The 22706-nt window shown below is 44.4% G+C and overlaps 1 protein-coding gene across 1 annotated transcript; it reads left to right on the forward strand.

The window, feature by feature from the left end:
* The first annotated feature begins 6091 nt into the window (after positions 1-6091).
* NXT2 (nuclear transport factor 2 like export factor 2) lies at positions 6092-22382 on the forward strand. The gene is made up of 4 exons (XM_073641119.1): positions 6092-6249; positions 14251-14337; positions 16310-16454; positions 21902-22382. Exons 1-4 carry the CDS (start codon positions 6238-6240, stop codon positions 22081-22083), a joined length of 426 nt encoding a protein of 141 aa, XP_073497220.1. The 5' UTR covers positions 6092-6237; the 3' UTR covers positions 22084-22382.
* Positions 22383-22706: the final 324 nt, after the last annotated feature.

The raw sequence follows: 22706 nt of genomic DNA on the forward strand, positions 1-22706 counted from the left end.
ATGCATAGTGAGCACTTGGAACCCCCAGGTGCTTCACAAATTGATTCATAAAAATGAAAAAGTGTTGTTTTTTTTTCACTTTTTCATTTTTACGAATCAATTTGTGAAGCACCTGGGGGTTCCAAGTGCTCACTATGCATCTAGATAGGTTCCCTGGGGGGTCTAGTTTCCAAAATGGGGTCACTTGTGGGGGAGCTCCAATGTTTGGGCACACAGGGGCTTTCCAAACGCAACATGGTGTCCGCTAACAATTTGAGCCGATTTTCCATTCAATTTGTTAGCGGATACCATGTTGCATTTGGAGAGTCCCTGTGTGCCCAAACATTGGAGCTCCCCCACAAGTGACCCCATTTTGGAAACTAGACCCCCAAAGGCACCTATCTAGATGCATAGTGAGCACTTGGAACCCCCAGGTGCTTCACAAATTGATTCATAAAAATGAAAAAGTGTTTTTTTTTTCACTTTTTCATTTTTACGAATCAATTTGTGAAGCACCTGGGGGTTCCAAGTGCTCACTATGCATCTAGATAGGTTCCTTGGGGGGTCTAGTTTCCAAAATGGGGTCACTTGTGGGGGAGCTCCAATGTTTGGGCACACAGGGGCCCTCTAAACTCAACATGGCGTCCGCTAATTATTCAAGCAAATTTTACAATCAAAAAGTCAAATGGCGCTGCTTCCCTTCCGAGCCCTGCCGTGCGCCCAAACAGTGTTTTTTCCCCAAATATTGGGTATCTGCGTGCCCAGGGGAAATTGCACAACAAATTTTGGGGTCCATTTTTTCTTGTTACCCCTGTGAAAATAAAAAAAATTGGGTCTAAAGTAACATTTTTGTGAAAAAAGTTAAACGTTCATTTTTTTCTTCCACATTCAAAAAATTCCTGTGAAGCACCTGAAGGGTTAATAAAGTTCTTGAATGTGGTTTTGAGCACCTTGAGGGGTGCAGTTTTTAGAATGGCGTCACTTTTGGGTATTTTCTGTCATAAAGACCTCTCAAAGTGACTTCAAATGTGATGTGGTCCCTAAAAAAATGGTTTTGTAAATTTTGTTGGAAAAATGAGAAATCACTTGTCAACTTTTAACCCTTATAGCTCCCTAACAAAAAAAAAATTTTGGTTCCAAAATTGTGCTGATGTAAAGTAGACATGTGGGAAATGTTATTTATTAACTCTTTTGTGTGACATATCTCTCTGATTTAAGGGCATAAAAATTCAAATTTTGAAAATTGCAAAATTTTCGCCAAATTTCCATTTTTTTCACAAATAAACGCAAGTTATATCGAAGAAATTTTACCACAATCATGAAGTACAATATGTCATGAAAAAACAATCTCAGAATCAGGGGGATCCGTTGAAGCGTTCCAGAGTAATTACCTCATAAAGTGACAGTGGTCAGAATTGTAAAAATTGGCCTGGTCATTAACGTGCAAACCACCCTCGGGGCTTAAGGGGTTAACAGAAATAAACACTTAAAATAAATAACTCTGTTTGTAATGACTCTATATATGAGTTTTACTTTTGTATTGAAGAACTGAAATAATGATATTCTAATTTAGTAAGATGCACCTGCATGTGTCACTGAGACTGTTAGTGTCCGTGATGTGAAACATGGAAGTTTCTCCTGCACAGTAGGTGCAGAGAGGGTTAATAGCCATGTTTACAAGGGCATGCTTTACAGATGGATGACTAAGTGCTGGGAGGGAAGCTATCCACCCTATCTCCTCTCCAGGGCGTGGTTTTTGACTATAAAGAGCCAACCTTTTGACTCAGGAGGTGTTCAGTATCTGAAGGCCAGCTCCAGAGAGAGAGAAGCTCTGGTTTATTTGTGCTAAGCTGAACCGTGTGGGTCTCTTTTGCTAATGCTGAGTGGCCGGACCCCGGCCGGTGCAAGGACTTTTCTGGACACTTTCTCAGTTTGTGTTGTCATTATGCCAGATGGGCTATGTTTATGCTTCATGAACTTTGCGTTAGTTTATGCCGCTAAATATACCAACTGAAAATTTAAAGAGACAGTGTTGCTTGTTTATTTCCGCATACAGCCAAGCAAGTCGCTTTACTACAATATCTATATATAGAGAGAGAGAGAGAGAATCTGACAATATACGCTGACCAAGCAGAAGTTGGATGTTTTCCAGTTTGGTGGTATAGGAGTCTATTCAACTTATAATTACTTGTAAGTTTCTTCCATTTGGAACAAGAGTTACTTTGCATCCTTTTTTTCCTATTGCATATACTCCCTGCAGCAGCTCAATATCTGTGAGAAGAACTGGCTTCTTCCAAAGGCTGCATCAGATTCATCTTAGCCAACTTCTTTGTAGCGATGAGAAGCAAATACTCTGGAATAGTCCGGTCATGCACGGTACAGATATTGACAAAAAAGAGGATTAATTCTCCTTTCCTAACCACTATCCCCTTGATGTGTCTGTCCTTCAATAAAGCTTTGAGTTTGTAATACCCCTCACTATCCCCATATTTCTATTTGGCACATTAAATGGTTATCCGGTCTTATCGTATTGATGCACTATCTACAGAATAGGCCATCAATAGCAGATCTGACACTTGGCGCCCCCACTGATCAGTTGTTTTTTGCTCCAGCGCTAACCAGATGTAAACGTTTTGAATGGAGCTGCTGATGCATGGAATGCCTGTTTCCTCCGCACTACACATGGAGAACAGATAGAGAGTGACAGATCCCACACTACACATGGAGGACCTACACAGGGGGGGATGAGCACTAGTCAGTCCCCACTAACAACTAAAGACAGCAAGAGAAGACAAACAGGGGAGGAGGGCAAATAACTTAGCTTGAGCCGACTTCAGAGAGATTACACAAAAGATCCTCCAAACAACAGAGAGGACATAATCAGACTGCAATAGCTTCAAGCCTTCAGAGGGAAACCTGTGAATATCACCGGCGCCTCCCTATAGCAAACTGAAAGTATTTAAACACCCAGGCCAGGGTGTTAATTAGAGCAGTAGGGAGGTAGCCACTGGGTCCTAGAGTGAGACAGATTCTAAAAAGGTGTCTGTAATGCCAAACGAAGAGATCTTCTGCAACCAACTGCAGAGCGACTGTCTGTCAAATCTGACACAACCGTGACAGTGACAGACCCCACACTACACATGGTGGAAAGTTAGAGAATGACAAACCCCACACTACACATGGAGGACAGGTAGAGTGACAGACCCTGCACTACACATGGAGGACAGGTAGAGAGTGACAGACCCCACACTACACATGGAGGGCAGGTAGAGAGTGACAGACCCCGCACTACACATGAAGGACAGGTAGAGAGTGACAGACCCCACACTACACATGGAGAACAGGTAGGGTGACAATTCCCACACTACACATGGAGGACAGGTAGAGAGTGACAGACCCTGCACTACACATGGAGGAAAGGTAGAGAGTGACAGACCCCTCACTACACATGGAGGACAGGTAGAGAGTGAGAGACCCCTCACTACACATGGAGGACAGGTAGAGTGAGAGACCCCACACTACACATGGAGGACAGGTAGAGAGTGACAGACCCCACACTACACATGGAGGACAGGTAGAGAGTGACAGACCCCACACTACACATGGAGACAGGTAGAGAGTGACAGACCCCACACTATACATGGAGGACAGGTAGAGAGTGACAGACCTTGCACTACACATGGAGACAGGTAGAGAGTGAGACCCCACACTACACATGGAGGACAGGTGGAGAGTGACAGACCCCACACTACACATGGAGACAGGTAGAGAGTGACAGACCCCACACTACACATGGAGGACAGGTAGAGAGTGAAAGACCCCACACTACACATGGAGGACAGGTAGAGAGTGAGAGACCAAGTACTACACATGGAGGACAGGTAGAGAGTGACAGACCCCGCACTACACATGGAGGACAGGTAGAGTGTGACAGACCCCGCACTACACATGGGAGACAGGTAGAGAGTGACAGACCCCACACTACACATGGAGACAGGTAGAGAGTGACAGACCCCACACTACACATGGAGGACAGGTGGAGAGTGACAGACCCTGCACTACACATGGAGGACAGGTAGAGTGTGACAGACCCCGCACTACACATGGGAGACAGGTAGAGAGTGACAGACCCCACACTACACATGGAGGACAGTTAGAGAGTGACAGACCCCACACTACACATGGAGACAGGTAGAGAGTGAGAGACCCCACACTACACATGGAGGACAGGTAGAGAGTGACAGACCCCACACTACACATGGAGACAGGTAGAGAGTGAGAGACCCCTCACTACACATGGAGGACAGGTAGAGAGTGACAGACCCTGCACTACACATGGAGACAGGTAGAGCGTGACAGACCCCACACTACACATGGAGGACAGGTAGAGAGTGACAGACCCCACACTACACATGGAGGACAGGTAGAGAGTGACAGACCCCACACTACACATGGAGGACAGGTAGAGAGTGACAGACCCCACACTACACATGGAGACAGGTAGAGAGTGACAGACCCTGCACTACACATGGAGGACAGGTAGAGAGTGACAGACCCCACACTACACATGGAGGACAGGTAGAGAGTGACAGACCCCGCACTACACATGGAGGACAGATAGAGAGTGACAGACCCCATACTACACATGGAGACAGGTAGAGAGTGAAAGACCCCACACTACACATGGAGACAGGTAGAGAGTGACAGACCCCACACTACACATGGAGGACAGGTAGAGAGTGACAGACCCCACACTACACATGGAGGACAGGTAGAGAGTGACAGACCCTGCACTACACATGGAGACAGGTAGAGAGTGACAGACCCCACACTACACATGGAGGACAGGTAGAGAGTGACAGACCCCGCACTACACATGGAGGACAGGTAGAGAGTGACAGAAATCATACTACACATGGGAGACAGGTAGAGAGTGACAGACCCCACACTACACATGGAGACAGGTAGAGAGTGAAAGACCCCGCACTACACATGGAGGACAGGTAGAGAGTGACAGACCCCACACTACACATGGAGGACAGGTAGAGAGTGATAGACCCCGCACTACACATGGAGGACAGGTAGAGAGTGACAGAAATCATACTACACATGGGAGACAGGTAGAGAGTGACAGACCCCGCACTACACATGGAGGACAGGTAGAGAGTGACAGAAATCATACTACACATGGGAGACAGGTAGAGAGTGAAAGACCCCACACTACACATGGAGACAGGTAGAGAGTGAAAGACCCCACACTACACATGGAGGACAGGTAGAGAGTGACAGACCCCACACTACACATGGAGGACAGGTAGAGAGTGAGAGACCCCACACTACACATGGAGGACAGGTAGAGAGTGAGAGACCCCACACTACACATGGAGGACAGGTAGAGAGTGACAGACCCTGCACTACACATGGAGGACAGGTAGAGAGTGACAGACCCCACACTACACATGGAGGACAGGTAGAGAGTGACAGACCCCGCACTACACATGGAGGACAGGTAGAGAGTAACAGACCCCACACTACACATGGAGACAGGTAGAGAGTGAAAGACCCCACACTACACATGGAGGACAGGTAGAGAGTGACAGACCCCACACTACACATGGAGGACAGGTAGAGAGTGAGAGACCCCACACTACACATGGAGGACAGGTAGAGAGTGACAGACCCCACACTACACATGGAGGACAGGTAGAGAGTGACAGACCCCACACTACACATGGAGGACAGGTAGAGAGTGACAGACCCTGCACTACACATGGAGGACAGGTAGAAAGTGACATTATTAGAGGGAGGGTATATCAAACACCACTCATGGGTGCACTGCTATGGGCAGAAGAGCGCCTCGGTCAGGCTGTGCAGCCCTATAACATCCTGACAGTAACGACTCAGTTCCTTACTAGAAAAAATATATATAAATATTAAGTAAAAATAAGACGATAAATAAACATAGGAGACTATAAAGTCTTCCCGACCCGCACGCACAGCTACCCCCTCTCCTCCACCCCCTCTGTGACTACTGCGCAGGCGCAGAGCCCATGTGCATTGTTTTACAGAGAGCCAATGTGCATTCATTGCTCGTGAGCGCCTCCTAGAGGGCATTATGAGATTATCACGTCAGCGGAAGCAAAGTGGCTTAGTCTTTGCTTCCGGGGGACTGAGTTTTCCGTGTACCGGAACCGTTCTGGTCGGAGGCTCTAACACCGGAGATCTGCTCTGTACCGGCAGTGTGCGGGGGTTGCGGCCATGGCTTCTAATGTGAGTATGCCGGTGACCGGGCTGTGTGCGGAGCTGCCCCGGCACAGCGCCGTGTGTATGGCGGCTGCACATCACAGGGGCTGCGTGTGGGACCGCAGAAGATGGTGTACTGTCCGGATATATGCCATCTGTGCTAGTTACCTTCTGCGCCCCCTCCCCCCACTACACAGCAGCTGTGATCTGTAACGTAGATTCCAGTAAGTGGCTACAAATAGGGACATGTAGGAGATTCCCTCCTGTGTGTAACCATGGTAACACATAGCCCCTGCATAGCCCCCCCCCCCCCCCCCCCCCTACTGATCAGCGGCGTCTCCTGGTGTCTGACCCCATCCCCCCCCTACTGATCATAGTTACATAGTTTATAAGGCCGAAAAAAGACAAGCGTCCATCCAGTTCAGCCTATTTCTTGTGCACTGCAGCTATTCCGCTATTCCTATACCATAAAGAACCTATAAATGTGAATCATGGTCGATATAAAATAGACATTTATTGAAGAAATTCATAAAAACACATAGGGAATAATAATACAAAAGAGGAAAAATGTAATCAGAAAAAATGGGCAACTGAGGGTAGGTAGGAACGTAGACGGACATATAAAATCATGTACAAAAAGCACACAATGACCAAAACCAGCCTAAGTAAGGACATATATTAAAACAGTCATTCAAGTAAAGTGCAAAAAGTGCAACGATAATGTCCCAAATGGGTAAATGCTAAGACTGCTAGAAAAAAGATAAGTGAGTCAAAAGATAAGAAGGCAGCTGTAAAGGTCAGAGGTACTGGAGAAATAACATGAATGAGTCCAATAGACTACCTGAACGTCCCTCAGAGTCCACACAGGTCCGACGCGCGTTTCGCCGTAGGCTTTTACCAGGACTCTATGTGGACTCTGAGGGACGTTCAGGTAGTCTATTGGACTCATTCATGTTATTTCTCCAGTACCTCTGACCTTTACAGCTGCCTTCTTATCTTTTGACTCACTTATCTTTTTTCTAGCAGTCTTAGCATTTACCCATTTGGGACATTATCGTTGCACTTTTTGCACTTTACTTGAATGACTGTTTTAATATATGTCCTTACTTAGGCTGGTTTTGGTCATTGTGTGCTTTTTGTACATGATTTTATATGTCCGTCTACGTTCCTACCTACCCTCAGTTGCCCATTTTTTCTGATTACATTTTTCCTCTTTTGTATTATTATTCCCTATGTGTTTTTATGAATTTCTTCAATAAATGTCTATTTTATATCGACCATGATTCACATTTATAGGTTCTTTACTTAATTAGGTATATCTGGTCACCAATTATCTTCTGTTCTTTTGGATTTATTCCTATACCATGCGGTATAGGCCAATTTACATCATTGAGGAAAAATTCACTTCCCGACTCCAATCTGGCAGTCAGATTAAATCCCTGGATTAATTAACTAAGCATAAGATGTAATTTTATTGTTCTCAAGAAAGGCGTCCAGGCCTCTCTTGAACTCGTTAAGTGAGTTGGACATCACCACTTCCTCTCCCAGAGAGTTCCAGAGTCTCACGGCTCTGACCGTAAAGAATCCCCTTCTATGCTGGTGCAGGAACCTCCTTTCCTCCAGACGCATAGTGTGCCCCCTCGTCTTTGTCACCATCCTTGGTATAAACAGGTCATGGGAGAGATCTCTGTACTGCCCCCTGATGTATTTATACATGTTTATGAGGTCTCCCCTAAGCCTTCTCTTTTCCAATGTAAATAGGCCTAATTTTGACAACCTCTCTGGGTATTCTAGTCCCTCCATTCCCTTTATTACCTTAGTCGCCCTCCTTTGTACCCTCTCTAGCTCCAATATGTCTTTCCTGAGCACCGGAGCCCAGAACTGTGCACAATATTCTAAGTGCGGCCTTACCAGCGCTTTATACAGAGGAAGAACAATGTTCTCATCATATGCCCCTATTCCTCTTCTGATGCATGCCATGACTCTATTTGCCTTTGCAGCTGCTGCCTGACACTGGGCACTCCAATTTAATTTGCTATTAACCAAGACGCCCAGGTCCTTCTCCATGTCAGATTTCCCCAACGGTTTCCCATTTAATATGTATGGGTGACTGCTGTTTTTCTTTCCCATGTGCATGACCTTACATTTATCGGCATTGAACCCCATTTGCCATTTTTTGGCCCAACTCCCCAATTTATCCAAATCCTCCTGTAGCTGTGCCCTGTCCTCATCTGTATTAACTACTTTACAAAGTTTAGTATCATCTGCAAATATTGCTATTTTACTATGCAACCCTTCCACTAGATCATTAATAAATATATTAAATAATATAGGGCCCAAGACAGACCCTTGAGGCACCCCGCTAGTAACCCTGACACACCCTGAGCTTACTCCATTGATAACCACCCTCTGCTTTCTATCACTCAGCCAGCTATTTACCCACTTGCACACATTATCCCCCAGACCAAGCATTCTCATTTTATATACCAACAAACAATTTACCCACAACAGACGTTAAGCTGACTGGTCTATAGTTCCCAGGGTCACTTTTAGATCCCTTTTTGAATATTGGTACCACATTTGCTTGGCGCCAGTCTAGTGGGACAGTCCCTGTCCATAAAGAGTGCTTGAATATAAGATACAGCGGCCTGTCTATCACATTACTTAATTCTTTTAGTACCCGGGGGTGTATGCCATCTGGGCCTGGTGACTTGTCTATTTTGATATTATTTAGGCGTTTCTGAACTTCCTCCTGGGTTAGTTGGGTGATATTTAGCGGAGGGTTTACTTTATCACTCTGCATTTCCTCCGATAAATTGTTTTCTTTTGTGAAAACAGTGGAGGAGAAGCTATTGAGTAGGTTTGCTTTACCCTCATCGCCCTCTATGATTTTACCCAGGTTATTTTTCAATGGGCCAACTCCATCAGTTTTAATCCTTTTACTGTTTATATAGTTAAAGAACAGTTTGGGATTCGTTTTACTTTCCTTGGCAATTAGTCTCTCTGTCTCCTCTTTTGCTATTCTTATTTGTTTCTTACAGATTTTGTTTTTTTCCATATAAGATATTAGCGCTTCCTCGCTGCCTTCTTGTTTAAGTTTACCGAAAGCCCTTTTTTTGTTTTTCATTGCCCTCTTGACTTCCTTATTTAGCCACATTGGCTTCCTCCTATTCCTAGCCCTTTTATTCCCATAAGGTATGTACCTTCTACAGTGACTATGTAGGACTGTTTTGAAAATTTCCCATTTTCTCTCCGTGCTCCTATTACTGAAGATACTATCCCAGTCTATAAGGTGAAGGGCATCTCTTAGCTGATCAAACTTTGCCCTCCTGAAGTTCAGTGTTTTTGTGACTCCCTTGCTGGGCACCTACTGAAGCACATGTGGAATTGTATAATGTTGTGGTCACTATTTCCCAGGTGCCCCCCGACCTGCACCTCAGTTATTCTGTCTGGCCTGTTAGTTAATATTAAGTCTAAAAGGGCCGTCCCTCTAGTTGGTTCCTGCACAAGTTGTGACAAATAATGGTCTTTGATTATTGATAGAAACCTGTTTCCTTTCTGAGATCTACAACTTTCGGTTTCCCAGTCTATATCGGGGTAGTTGAAGTCCCCCATAATAATCACCTCGTTATTTTTTGCTACTTCGTCTATTTGTCTCATTAATAGACTTTCCGTGGCTTCTGCTATATTTGGTGGTTTATAACAGACTCCTATGATAATTTTATTATTGTTTTTTGCCCTATGTATCTCCATCCATAAGGACTCGACCTCCTCATTTCCCTCCCATACATCCTCCCGTATTGTAGGCTTTAGACACGTCTTTACATACAGACAGACTCCACCCCCTTTCCGATTTCTTCGATCCCTTCTAAACAGACTGTAACCCTGTAAGTTAACTGCCCAGTCATAGCTTTCATCTAACCATGTCTCGGTTATTCCCACTATGTCATAGTTACCTGTAGATATTTCTGCTTCCAGTTCATCCATCTTGTTTGTCAGGCTTCTGGCATTTGCTAGCACGCAGTTTACACGATTTTGTTTTGTTCCAATCTTCTCCCTGTGGATTGTATTAGAAATTTTCTTACCTCCCTTCCAAGTATCTTGTCTTGGACCTTCTTTGTCGCACTTCATATCTTTCATTAGTATGTTCTCTGGTTGCATGTTCGTGTCTGACGTTTTTCTTCCCATCCCCTCTTCTTCTAGTTTAACACCCTCCTGATGAGTGTTGCGAGTCTCCTGGCGAATGTGTGTTTCCCGGGTTTGTTGAGGTGTAGTCCGTCTCTGGCAAGGAGTCCGTCATAGAGGTAATTCACACCGTGGTCCAGGAATCCAAATCCTTGTTGTCTGCACCATCGTCTCAGCCAGTTGTTCACCTCAAGGATCCTGTTCCATCTCCTGACGCCATGCCCGTTTACTGGAAGGATAGAAGAAAAAACTACCTGCGCATCCAGTTCTTTTACTTTCTTCCCCAATGCTTCAAAGTCCTTGCAGATTGTTGGTAGGTCCTTCTTTGTCGTGTCATTGGTGCCAACATGTATCAGAAGAAATGGGTGGACATCCTTGGAGCTGATGAGCTTCGGTATCCTATCGGTAACATCCTTGATCTTCGCCCCTGGGAGGCAGCATACTTCTCTTGCAGTTATGTCCGGTCTGCAGATAGCTGCTTCTGTTCCTCTCAGTAGTGAGTCTCCCACCACCACCACTCTTCTTCCCTTCTTGGCTGTCCTTTTTCTTGTCGCTTCTGGGTGTTTCTGGGTGCTCTTTCCTTTTTTGCTTGCTGGTAGTTCCTCATCCTTAGGTGTGCCATCTTCGTCCTCCACAAGTCCTTGGAATCTGTTTCTCAGTTGTGTGGTTGGTGGTGTCTCCATGGTCTTCTTGCTTCTTTTGGTCACTTGCCTCCACTTGTCTGCCTCTGGAGGTTCTCTGACGCTTCCTTCACTTTCCGTGACCAGTAGTGACGCTTCTGTTCTGTCCAGGAAGTCTTCATTTTCCTTGATGAGTTTTAATGTCGCAATTCTTTCTTCCAGTCCCCGCACCTTTTCTTCTAAAAGAGCCAGTAGTCTACACTTCTGGCAGGTGAAGTTGGTTTCAGCTTCTGGTCGATCTGTGAACATGTAGCACATGTTGCAGCTCACCATGTAGGTTGTCACATCTGCCATGCTGCTCCTTGTCCCTGCTGACTTGATGTCTGTCTTCTTTCTTGCGATACCCTAGGATAAACAAATTAAACAAATTCAGGCGCGCGGTTTGGCGATGCTTTCCAAGCAGCTGGTCCCGGCTGTACCCAACGATCTTCTAGCTGAAGGAGACTCTTCGCTTTTCCCAGAAGGCACCTGGAATATGCAAATTGTCCTCTTCAAGCTTCAATCCCTGGTTTGGCGATGCTTTCCCAGCAGCTGGTCCCGGCTGTACCCAACGATCTTCTAGCTGAAGGAGACTCTTCGCTTTTCCCAGAAGGCACCTGGAATATGCAAATTGTCCTCTTCAAGCTTCAATCCCTGGTTTGGCGATGCTTTCCCAGCAGCTGGTCCCGGCTGTACCCAACGATCTTCTAGCTGAAGGAGACTCTTCGCTTTTCCCAGAAGGCACCTGGAATATGCAAATTGTCCTCTTCAAGCTTCAATCCCTGGTTTGGCGATGCTTTCCAAGCAGCTGGTCCCGGCTGTACCCAACGATCTTCTAGCTGAAGGAGACTCTTCGCTTTTCCCAGAAGGCACCTGGAATATGCAAATTGTCCTCTTCAAGCTTCAATCCCTGGTTTATCAGCGGTGTCTCCTGGTGTGTGACCCCATTTCCCCCCTACTGATCAGCGGTGTCTCCTGGTGTGTGACCCCCTTTCCCCCCTACTGATCAGCGGTGTCTCCTGGTGTGTGACCCCTGTCCCCCTTACTGATCAGCGGTGTCTCCTGGTGTGTGACCCCTGTCCCCCTTACTGATCAGCGGTGTCTCCTGGTGTGTGACCCCTGTCCCCCTTACTGATCAGCGGTGTCTCCTGGTGTGTGACCCCATCCCCCCAACTGATCAGCGGTGTCTCCTGGTGTGTGACCCCTTTCCCCCCTACTGATCAGCGGTGTCTCCTGGTGTGTGACCCCTGTCCCCCTTACTGATCAGCGGTGTCTCCTGGTGTGTGACCCCTGTCCCCCTTACTGATCAGCGGTGTCTCCTGGTGTGTGACCCCTGTCCCCCTTACTGATCAGCGGTGTCTCCTGGTGTGTGACCCCTGTCCCCCTTACTGATCAGCGGTGTCTCCTGGTGTGTGACCCCCGTCCCCCTTACTGATCAGCGGTGTCTCCTGGTGTGTGACCCCCGTCCCCCTTACTGATCAGCGGTGTCTCCTGGTGTGTGACCCCCGTCCCCCTTACTGATCAGCGGTGTCTCCTGGTGTGTGACCCCCGTCCCCCTTACTGATCAGCGGTGTCTCCTGGTGTGTGACCCCCGTCCCCCTTACTGATCAGCGGTGTCTCCTGGTGTGTGACCCCCGTCCCCCTTACTGATCAGCGGTGTCTCCTGGTGTGTGACCCCCGTCCCCCTTACTGATCAGCGGTGTCTCCTGGTGTGTGACCCCCCGTCCCCCTTACTGATCAGCGGTGTCTCCTGGTGTGTGACCCCCCGTCCCCCTTACTGATCAGCGGTGTCTCCTGGTGTGTGACCCCCCGTCCCCCTTACTGATCAGCGGTGTCTCCTGGTGTCTGACCCCCGTCCCCCCTACTGATCAGCGGCGTCTCCTGGTGTCTGACCCCCGTCCCCCCTACTGATCAGCGGCGTCTCATGGTGTCTGACCCCGTCTACCTACTGATCAGCGGCATCTCCTGGTGTCTGACCCCTTTCTTCTCTTATATTGGTGGGGGGGATATAAAGAAACACATGTCTATAGGAAACTTGTGTCTACTTTGCACATTTTATTAAGATTTTATTTTTTTGACCTCTAAGGATTACTAAAAAATATTTTATATTGCGTAGTAATTTTTATTTGTTGAACAGCGGTTCACACGGGCTGTGTCTCTTTTGTTTATTTTAAGTTCTGTTTTATTATTTTATTTATTTACTTGGTTTTTGTGTTTTTCATTCACTTAACACACTGTGCTACCCTATAAGGCAGAGCTGTGGAGTCGGTAAGCCAAACCTCCGACTCCCTCATACACGGCTCATGTTTAAGTGGCAAATTTACTGTAGCAAAGATTCATCTCAGCTAAAAGTCTAGACCCTTAGATCAGGAATAGGACAGACATTTCATAACTTTCCCAAATTCCTATGTAAAAATATTCCCCACAAACTGCATTGAACAACTGTACCGAATTTATTATATATTTTAGGAGTCGGTCCATTTTATACCGACTCCACCAAAATGAGCCCTACTATAAGGTCTTAAAGCCCCCCAAAGTTCTTTTTTATTTTCAGTTAATACAGTCTTTTTATCGCTGATTTTTCCTGTAACTGGGGCTGGTATATTAGCCCTAGTTACAGGGGAAATTCATTCTTCTGGCTGCACAGCAAAGCTGGCTGGGTTTCATATGACCCAGTGATGACTCCTCCCTCCATACACCCAGGTATCACTTATCAATGAGTGGATCACTGATTAGTGCTTCCTAATTTATATATATAAACATTGGTTCAGCATGAGAATGCAAGAAAGGTAATAAACACTTTGCCTTTTTAATGGGGAGTCCCCCAGATTTTATCAGATCTCTTAGTCTGTTGCATTTACCAGTTATGATGTGTACACCCTTGTCCTAACTCCACAGCGTCTCTGCTTTCACATGCAGCTTTGTGGATTTGGTATGATCCTCAGTATAGAATGAACTATCACATAGTTATGAATATTAAACTGCTTTGCTTTTAATATTTGCACATATTTCTATGACTGGTTATTGCACAGATTGAACAGTCTAGGACATAAGATTTGACAACTGCTCGCCCGCTCTGGAGTGTACTCTGTCGGATTGTATTGTATGTCTGTCTAGTACTTAGCCCAGGCTGTATTCTTCTTTTTACTTGGCACAATAATATATTTCTGCCATTGCTCTTTAGGACTTCCGGACTGATGTGGACCTTGCATGCAGGGCTGCGGAGGAGTTTGTAAGTCTGTATTATGAAACCATTGACAAGAGGAGGAGGGTAAGCTGCTTTTGATTTTCTACTGAGACAGAACTGATTGTGACAGATGGCAGCAAGTTAGAGCTGTCAGGTTCTGGATAGTAGATGGAATTAGTCCCAGATTGTGTCCAGGGCCTCAAGACTAGTTCTTAAATTGTTTCCAACACTTTAACTAAAGGAGGCCACGCACAGACTGGCAGCCATACACAGACTGATTTTGGCAGGATCGGCCAGCCATCTGATATGCATTAGGTGTTCGCTCCGCCTATATCAGGGGTATAAAATTATCTCTGTTCTTTCTGGAGATAGGTTGTCTCCAGAGATGTCTGGCACTGTCCACGCTCGTGACTGCTGCAGTCAGTCACTGACCTCAGTGGTCTTGCACTGTACAGTGCTGAGGCCAGGGATTGTCTGCATCAGTCACATGGGTAGATGGGACATCATCATTGCAAACAAGTACTGTAACTGCCCTGAGTCAGCTGTCAATTTAATCGGTGAATAACTAGTTGAAGATTAAGCCATTTACCCTTGTTCCGGACTGGGCACATTTTCATCTTTTTTCATACCATGCTGTTGAAATAGCTGTAAAAAAAAAATGTTTCAAATAGTTTTTGCGTCTATTTCATGATACACAGAGCTTCATTTGTATGTCATATTCTCTCATTTTTATTTGTTACAGATATCAGGTGATATCGGTGGAAAAATAAGGGAAATAAATGTCTGTTTTTCCCATTTTTTTTATGATCACAAAGAATTACTAAAATACATTTATAATACCCCATTCTGCAAAAAGTATATTTTTATATTGGACACATGCTTTTTTTTTTATTTGGGGTGGGGCTAGTAACAGTGATTTGGATAGGGGCCTTTTTATTTATTTTTTAACTTGTTATATTTTATTTATTTATTTAGATTACATTTATTTTGCACATTGTGCCCTCCATGAAGTTTTATAAAAGACCTTTTGGGGGCATTTAAATATTGAAATATTTTTATTTTCATCTCATTTCCCTTATAACTGGGGCTGGTATATTAGCCCAAGTTACAAGGGAGATGCATCTTCCTGGTTGCACTGCTCTTCCTATTACTGTGTACACAGCACTTATTGGGCTATGTATACAGCTATGGAGAAGGCACAGACGGTGATAAACCATCTCTGCCTTTAGGTTACAGTTAGACAGCCGCTAAGTTGCTGTTGTGACTGCGTCTCATCTGTAAAACCAGACTAGTGAATGGCGCAGTCCCACCCAAAAACTTGGTCACATCAGTGTTCTGTGCAAACTGACAGCACATGGGCCGAAATTACATTAATCTATACCTAGCTTTTGATTTTAGGCCAGAAAAGTCCAACAGTGCAATCTTAATAAAACCAGAACTTTATTGAAGCCGCATGCAAATGCCACTGTGTTTCCAACCAGATTAAAAGATTTGGTCATAATTGTGACTGATTAGGTCTGAAATACACGAGTGACTTTTCCATATTTCTTTGTGGATGTCCGGTTATCAAAGTATCAGTGCTGGTTGCACTGTACTTGGCAGACTGCAGAATGAGTCAACAGTGAGTCCTTCAGTGAGCTCTCTTCTGATTGCTGAGTCTGTAATTATATCTCTCTTCTGATTTCCCGTAAGTTTTTATTTATAACCACATGAAAGTTTAGCTAAACTTTTTATGGTCATAAATTAACTCAGAAAAGTTCAGGAGATAAAAGATACAACTCTATTAAATCTGTTATAAACTGTGCAGTGAGAACGAGCTCAGTGATGGACTCTGGTAGCTTATTGTGCAGCCAGCTGTGTACAGCGACGCATAGAAGCTGCAGAAGCAAATGGTGCAGAATTTTAATGAATCCCATTTGCATGTTTTTTAGCCAAAAATATATACCGTATATACATATTAAAAATAGTTTTTTATATTTGAACATCTGTTTGTATCCCATATATATTTATGAACATATTGAGTGAAGTTTTAATGAATTTTCTTTTCTTTTTGTAGCAACTTACAAAACTGTACATGGACACCGCAACTTTGGTTTGGAATGGCAATCCGATTTCTGGACAGAACGCTCTCATTGAGTTTTTCGATATGTTACCATCCAGCGAATTTTCTGTGACTATGTTTGATTGTCAGCCAGTCCACGGTGAGAGGCTTCAACCTTAATATAATTTAGACCGAGCAATATCTTCAGTAGAATTCAGAAAGAGAATTCCGTGCCATTGTGCAGTGGAATAGTTTGGCCACTAGAGGGCACACATGATTTTGTAACAGTCGATTCATGAAAATGAAGTGATGAAAGTTGTACAATAGTGACAGGCGCACGAGCCTGAAGATTCGGGAATGGCATGATTTCTGAATAGATTCCTATTTACAAGCCGCAGGTTTTTTTGCAGCCCCTCAAATTAAAAACACATTCTACAGAAACCTACCCCTTCAGATTTAAGAGGGGACATGCTAATTATTGTAACTATCATGTGAGATCAATTTTTACACATTTAAGAATTGCAAATTTTAGAGCTTATTAACCCTTTCCCAAGGCGTGATGTACATGTGACACATTGGGTGTGGGTGTATAGAGCTGGCCCAAGAGCTCAGCTTGCACCACATCCGGCATCTGCCTGGAACAGCAGCGATCAGAGCAATGCCGCTATCAATTTATCTTCTCTTCAATCCCTGATAGCAGGAATTTAAGGTGCGCGGTATCAGGCTTTGCTGCCCCCATCCGCACCTGCGTAACAAGATTGCGGCTTGTTAATAGCTTGCCATTGCAGCTAGGCACCTGCTGGAGGCCCTCCGTTGCTGCCATTTTGGTATTTCTGTGACGTCTCATAGGAGATGGTGATTTATACTATATTTACTGCAATACTATGGTATATGTAGTATATACACTGCTCAAAAAAATAAAGGGAACACTCAAATAACACATCCTAGATCTGAATGAATGAAATATTCTCATTGAATACTTTGTTCTGTACAAAGTTGAATGTGCTGACAGCAAAATCACACAAAAATCATCAATGGAAATCAAATTTATTAGCCAATGGAGGCCTGGATTTGGAGTCCCCCCCAAAATTAAAGTGGACAAACACACTACAGGCTGATCCAACTTTGATGTTATGTGCTTAAAACAAGTCATAATGAGTCTCCGTATTGTGTGTGGCCTCCACGTGCCTGTATGACCTCCCTACAACGCCTGGGCATGCTCCTGATGAGGTTGCGGATGGTCTCCTGTGGGATCTCCTCCCAGACCTGGACTAAAGCATCCGCCAACTCCTGGACAGTCTGTGGTGCAACGTGACGTTGGTGGATGGAGCGAGACATGATGTCCCAGATGTGCTCAATCGGATTCAGGTCTGGGGAACGGGCGGGCCAGTCCATAGCTTCAATGCCTTCATCTTGCAGGAACTGCTGACACACTCCAGCCACATGAGGTCTGGCATTGTCCTGCATTAGGAGGAACCCAGAGCCAACCGCACCAGCATATGGTCTCACAAGGGGTCTGAGGATCTCATCTCGGTACCTAATGGCAGTCAGGCTACCTCTGGCGAGCACATGGAGGGCTGTGCGGCCCTCCAAAGGAATGCCACCCCACGCCATTACTGACCCACTGCCAAACCGGTCATGCTGAAGGAAGTTGCAGGCAGCAGATCGCTCTCCATGGCGTCTCCAGACTCTGTCACGTCTGTCACATGTGCTCAATGTGAACCTGCTTTCATCTGTGAAGGGCACAGGGCGCCCGTGGCGACTTTACAAATCCTGGTGTTCTGTGGCAAATGCCAAGCTTCCTGCACGGTGTTGGGCTGTGAGCACAACCCCCATCTGTGGACGTCGGGCCCTCATACCACCCTCATGGAGTCGGTTTCTAACCGTTTGTGCAGACACATGCACATTTGTGGCCTGCTGGAGGTCATTTTGCAGGGCTCTGGCAGTGTTCCTCCTGTTCCTCCTTGCACAAAGGCAGAGGTAGCGGTCCTGCTGCTGGGTTGTTGCCCTCCTACGGCCCCCTCCACGTCTCCTGGTGTACTGGCCTGTCTCCTGGTAGCGCCTCCAGCCTCTGGCTACTACGCTGACAGACACCGCAAACCTTCTTGCCACAGCTCGCATTGATGTGCCATCCTGGATGAGCTGCACTACCTGAGCAACTTCTGTGGGTTGCAGAGTCCGTCTCATGCTACCACGAGTGTGAAAGCACAACCAACATTCTAGTGACTGAAACATCAGCCAGAAAGCATTGGTACTGAGATGTGGTCTGTGGTCCCCACCTGCAGAACCACTCCTTTACTGAGGGTGTCTTGATAATTGCCAATAATTTCCATCTATTGTCTATTCCATTTGCACAACAGCATGTGAAATTGATTGTCAATCAGTGTTGCTTCCTAAGTGGACAGTTTGATTTCACAGAAGTTTGATTTATTTGGAGTTATATTCTGTTGTTTGTGTTCCCTTTATTTTTTTGAGCAGTGTAGTTTAAGCTATCAGACAATCGTAGGTTCAAGTCCTTCAGACTAAAAAAAAAGTTTTTAAAAATTTGAATCACCCAATTTTAAATATACTTTTTTTAATTCTTTATTTAGTGAATTTTAATACAACAATCAGAAGTGTTGATAAACATCAGATAACAAAAATTAAACCATAAACAAAACAAGTACAAACAGCAGCATGATAATTACTAAGATCCAAATTAAAATTTCACAAACAATTGAAGGCTTTGATCAAAATAAGCATCATAAATTTTTGATGTCCATCAAAGCGACAGAATTTAGTTATAATAAATTATATATATAATATATATATATATATATATATATATATAATAATGTGTGTGTGTTTCACATAACTGCTCATGGCTGAGCAACCATGAGCATTTATGAGCATTAAATTTAAAAAAAAAAAAAACGTATTCGGTATCGCAGTGTCAATAAAATGTAAAATGAATGGTGATTAGTGTTGAGCGAGTATGTTCTGTCCGAGTATGCTTGGGCCGAGCTCCGAGTATTTATAGCTGCTCGGTGATAAGGTTAAATCGCTCCCGTGTACATGATTTGCAACTGTTTGACAGCTTTATTACATGTGAGGAATGTGTAAGAAATAGACATTCCTCACATGTATTAAAAGGGAGCAATTTAACCTTATCACCGAGCAGCTATAAATACTCGGTGCTCGGCTCGAGCATACTCGGCGAAAGGGTTAATAGAACATACTCACTCATCACTAATGGTGATCATTAAAGTAGCATGCGCTAAGAATTGTGGAAAGGGGTTGTCTGGAACCAACGTATTAATGACCTATACATTGGGTCAGGTTGGCACCCCCACCAATCAGTTGTTATCTGCTCTGGTAATGGCTGGCTGTAAGCAATGTATGGAGCAGAGCTCCACAGCCCGTACAGATAGTGGCTGCGGCCCGGTCTTTACATGTACCCACCATGCTAGTGAACAATGTATGGAGTGCGATGTTCTGCTCTGTATGCTGCTGCCATCCGGAGGATAGGTCATTAGTATGTTAAACCCGGGCAACTCCTTTAAAGTGTTTTTTCTTTTATTTAAATACTGAACTAAATTCAAGGAAATATAGCTTTAAAGGGGAAGTCCACTGCTGAGACAACCACATCAATTGAAAGAATTACAGTAGATACCTCCTGCATCGGCGGTGATGTGACTTGTGTTATGTCCAGGCTGCAGCCAATGAGCAGTCGCTCGTCAGCAGCCTCCTTTACTACTTTGTCAGAGCGGACATCTCCACTGACGACAAAATATTGATGAGCGCTCGCTCATTGGCTGCTGCTGGCACGTGACACAACAAGTCACATCACTCTCTGGGACCAGCGGTGCTGTTTATTTTAAGTGGGATCCTGTATTGATTAACTAGAGGTTGTTAACTACTGAGCAACCCCTTTAATGCCTCTTACCTGCTGCATAGTTACCAGCCATTCACCCTCTTTCAGTGTACGGTTACTTGGCTTAAGCGGTCTGCCAGCACGATACCTGCTGGAACTTCAGTTCCTTTAGTGCAGTGGCAAGTAGAACTTCAACTCAAACAGAAATCCCTCCTCTGTTTTCTTGTATGACTTGTGACAAACAAGAGAAATCATGCTGACAGACATACTGAGACGAGAGATCCAGTTGAGACATGGAGGAGATATGGGCTGACAGTGAATATATTGAAACAGAAGAGAATGAGCTGAGAGGCAGCACAAATAGTTCGGGTCAGTGTCCCCTGTTTGATCCAATTCTTTTACAACCCCATCTGTATCTGTAAAAAAATGAGATAAAAATTCCTTAGTTCAAAATCACATATCCCACGCATTTTAAACCCCTACAAGGGTTCTTATCCCAGCAACGGTGTAATTTAAGAGCTTAAAGGAGTATTCTCAAGTTGCTAAATTGTTTAATTAAAACAGCATGAAAATAAGCAAGTTTGCAATTGACTTTATTTTTTTCTATCTGCTGTCATTCTCCTGCAATGAGAGCTTTTATCTTTCGTAGTGTACAGCTGGTTCCATGGAGCTCGGCCACTATTGACAGCTGAATGTGTTACAGCAAAACTTGTGCTGAGCTTTATAGTTCTATTAATACTACAACTCTGCTACTCACCAGAACTGTCAATCAAGGAGCGCCTGCCCACCTAGAAACCAGAAATTGAGAAGACTGTTCGAGACAGCAGAGTTGTGAGATGCTGAAGAGATATCTTCAGAATACCCTTTTAAATAGCTCATACAGGAGGTGACAATCACAACGTTCACCTCCAACTCAACTAACACAACTTTTACAATAACATTTTTTATTAACTGTTATACTAGCCATGTTATGTATAATTGAATGCCACCTATATCGACTACAGTATATTGGCTGCACAACCCATAAACTGAACATTACCGAATCAGCACAGAATCAAGGCTCATCCCAATAAAATGCAGCTTTCCCTTTCTGAAATATGCCACCGTTTTTTAGAACAGCATGCAGGAGACACATCACACTTGGCAAAGGGAAGTATATTGGGTTTTGCTGTGGAGACTGGGGCTCCCTTGGAATTAAACTATAGGAGTGATATATCATGCTGTTACTAAAGTATGTGCTTCTTTTGCCTTTAACTTAGAAATGCATAGCTTACATTTTCTTTTTGCTGCCTTTACATCATCCAGTCAGCAGCTATTATGTTCCGTGTCACCTCCTGTATTAGCTATTAAGATGCATATGAAAAGAATTAGTAAGGCACCAGTCACACTATGCAGCCTTCAATTGTCGAGCACTAATTGCTGCATTCTGCATATGAAAGAGTGTTAGCCTGAAAACCACGTAGACAGGGCACTAGCCGTGTGCATGCGAGCCAGGTGGTGCAAATTCCATATATAGTGAAACCTGAGCCGTCAAAGCTATAGAAATGAAACAGATAATGCACTCACCAACAGTGTTGCTTGATAATAGTCCTGTTTATTTGGGATTACACATGCGGAGTGGTGGTGCAGGTTCTGGGGTGCGGGGGTGAGAGGTGGGACCATCTAAGTCACACACAGCCAAGCAGATCTAGCCCTAGATATTTGTAGAAACTGGAGTAAATTTACTTGTTTCTTTTTCTTTCTTTCTTTTAAAGAAATGGCTACTCAAGGACAGAAGACTGTGCTGGTGGTTGCACATGGATCTGTCAAATTTGAAGGAAATAAGCATCACTACTTTAACCAAATTTTCCTCCTGACACTGCACACCACACCATCAAACAGCGTGTGGAAGATCGCAAGTGACTGCTTTCGTTTTCAGGATTGGGCAAACTCCTAGACTGGGGCTGTGTGACATGGAGCGTCGGAGCCGGACTGGATACAAGAGACTTTAATATGAGCAAAGATTTCTGCCTTCAGTAGAGCTGATTTAAAAACTTGAAATTTTTTTTTTTTTTTTTTTTTGTACAATAACTTGACAATTGTGTGTTGTTTTTTTTCCCCCTCATTGCTGATTGTACATGGTGTGAATATTTCATGTTTTCCTTATCAATGTCCAAAACATGAAATTTTGTAACACAGCGTATAATTCTTACTGATGTAATGACATGTTCAGAAAAACAACTATTAAGATACCAGACAAGACTTGACCATTTCATAGAACTTGTGGCTTTCCTGTCTTTATTACAGTTTATCAATTTCTATCGCAAGTTGTGTGTCCTACCTATGAAAATCAAGTGTATAGATGAAATCCATTCTTAGTGACAGCACCTGATGCACGAGGTCGGGTGCCCTGACACTTGGCACCTGAGATGTGAAGTGGCTAAAAACCAAATTAATTCTGTTTTCTGGGGCAAATTGCTGTATACCTGCAAACCAAACATTAACATTCAGTTTGCAATAGCACGTCTGGATGCAGTTTTTATGTGCCCGCTACATGTGATCATTATTGTACCGTTACCC

The sequence above is a fragment of the Phyllobates terribilis genome, unplaced genomic scaffold (assembly GCF_046119375.1).
Source record: "Phyllobates terribilis strain yellow unplaced genomic scaffold, ASM4611937v1 Scaffold_7__3_contigs__length_470593459, whole genome shotgun sequence".
NCBI lineage: Eukaryota > Metazoa > Chordata > Amphibia > Anura > Dendrobatidae > Phyllobates > Phyllobates terribilis.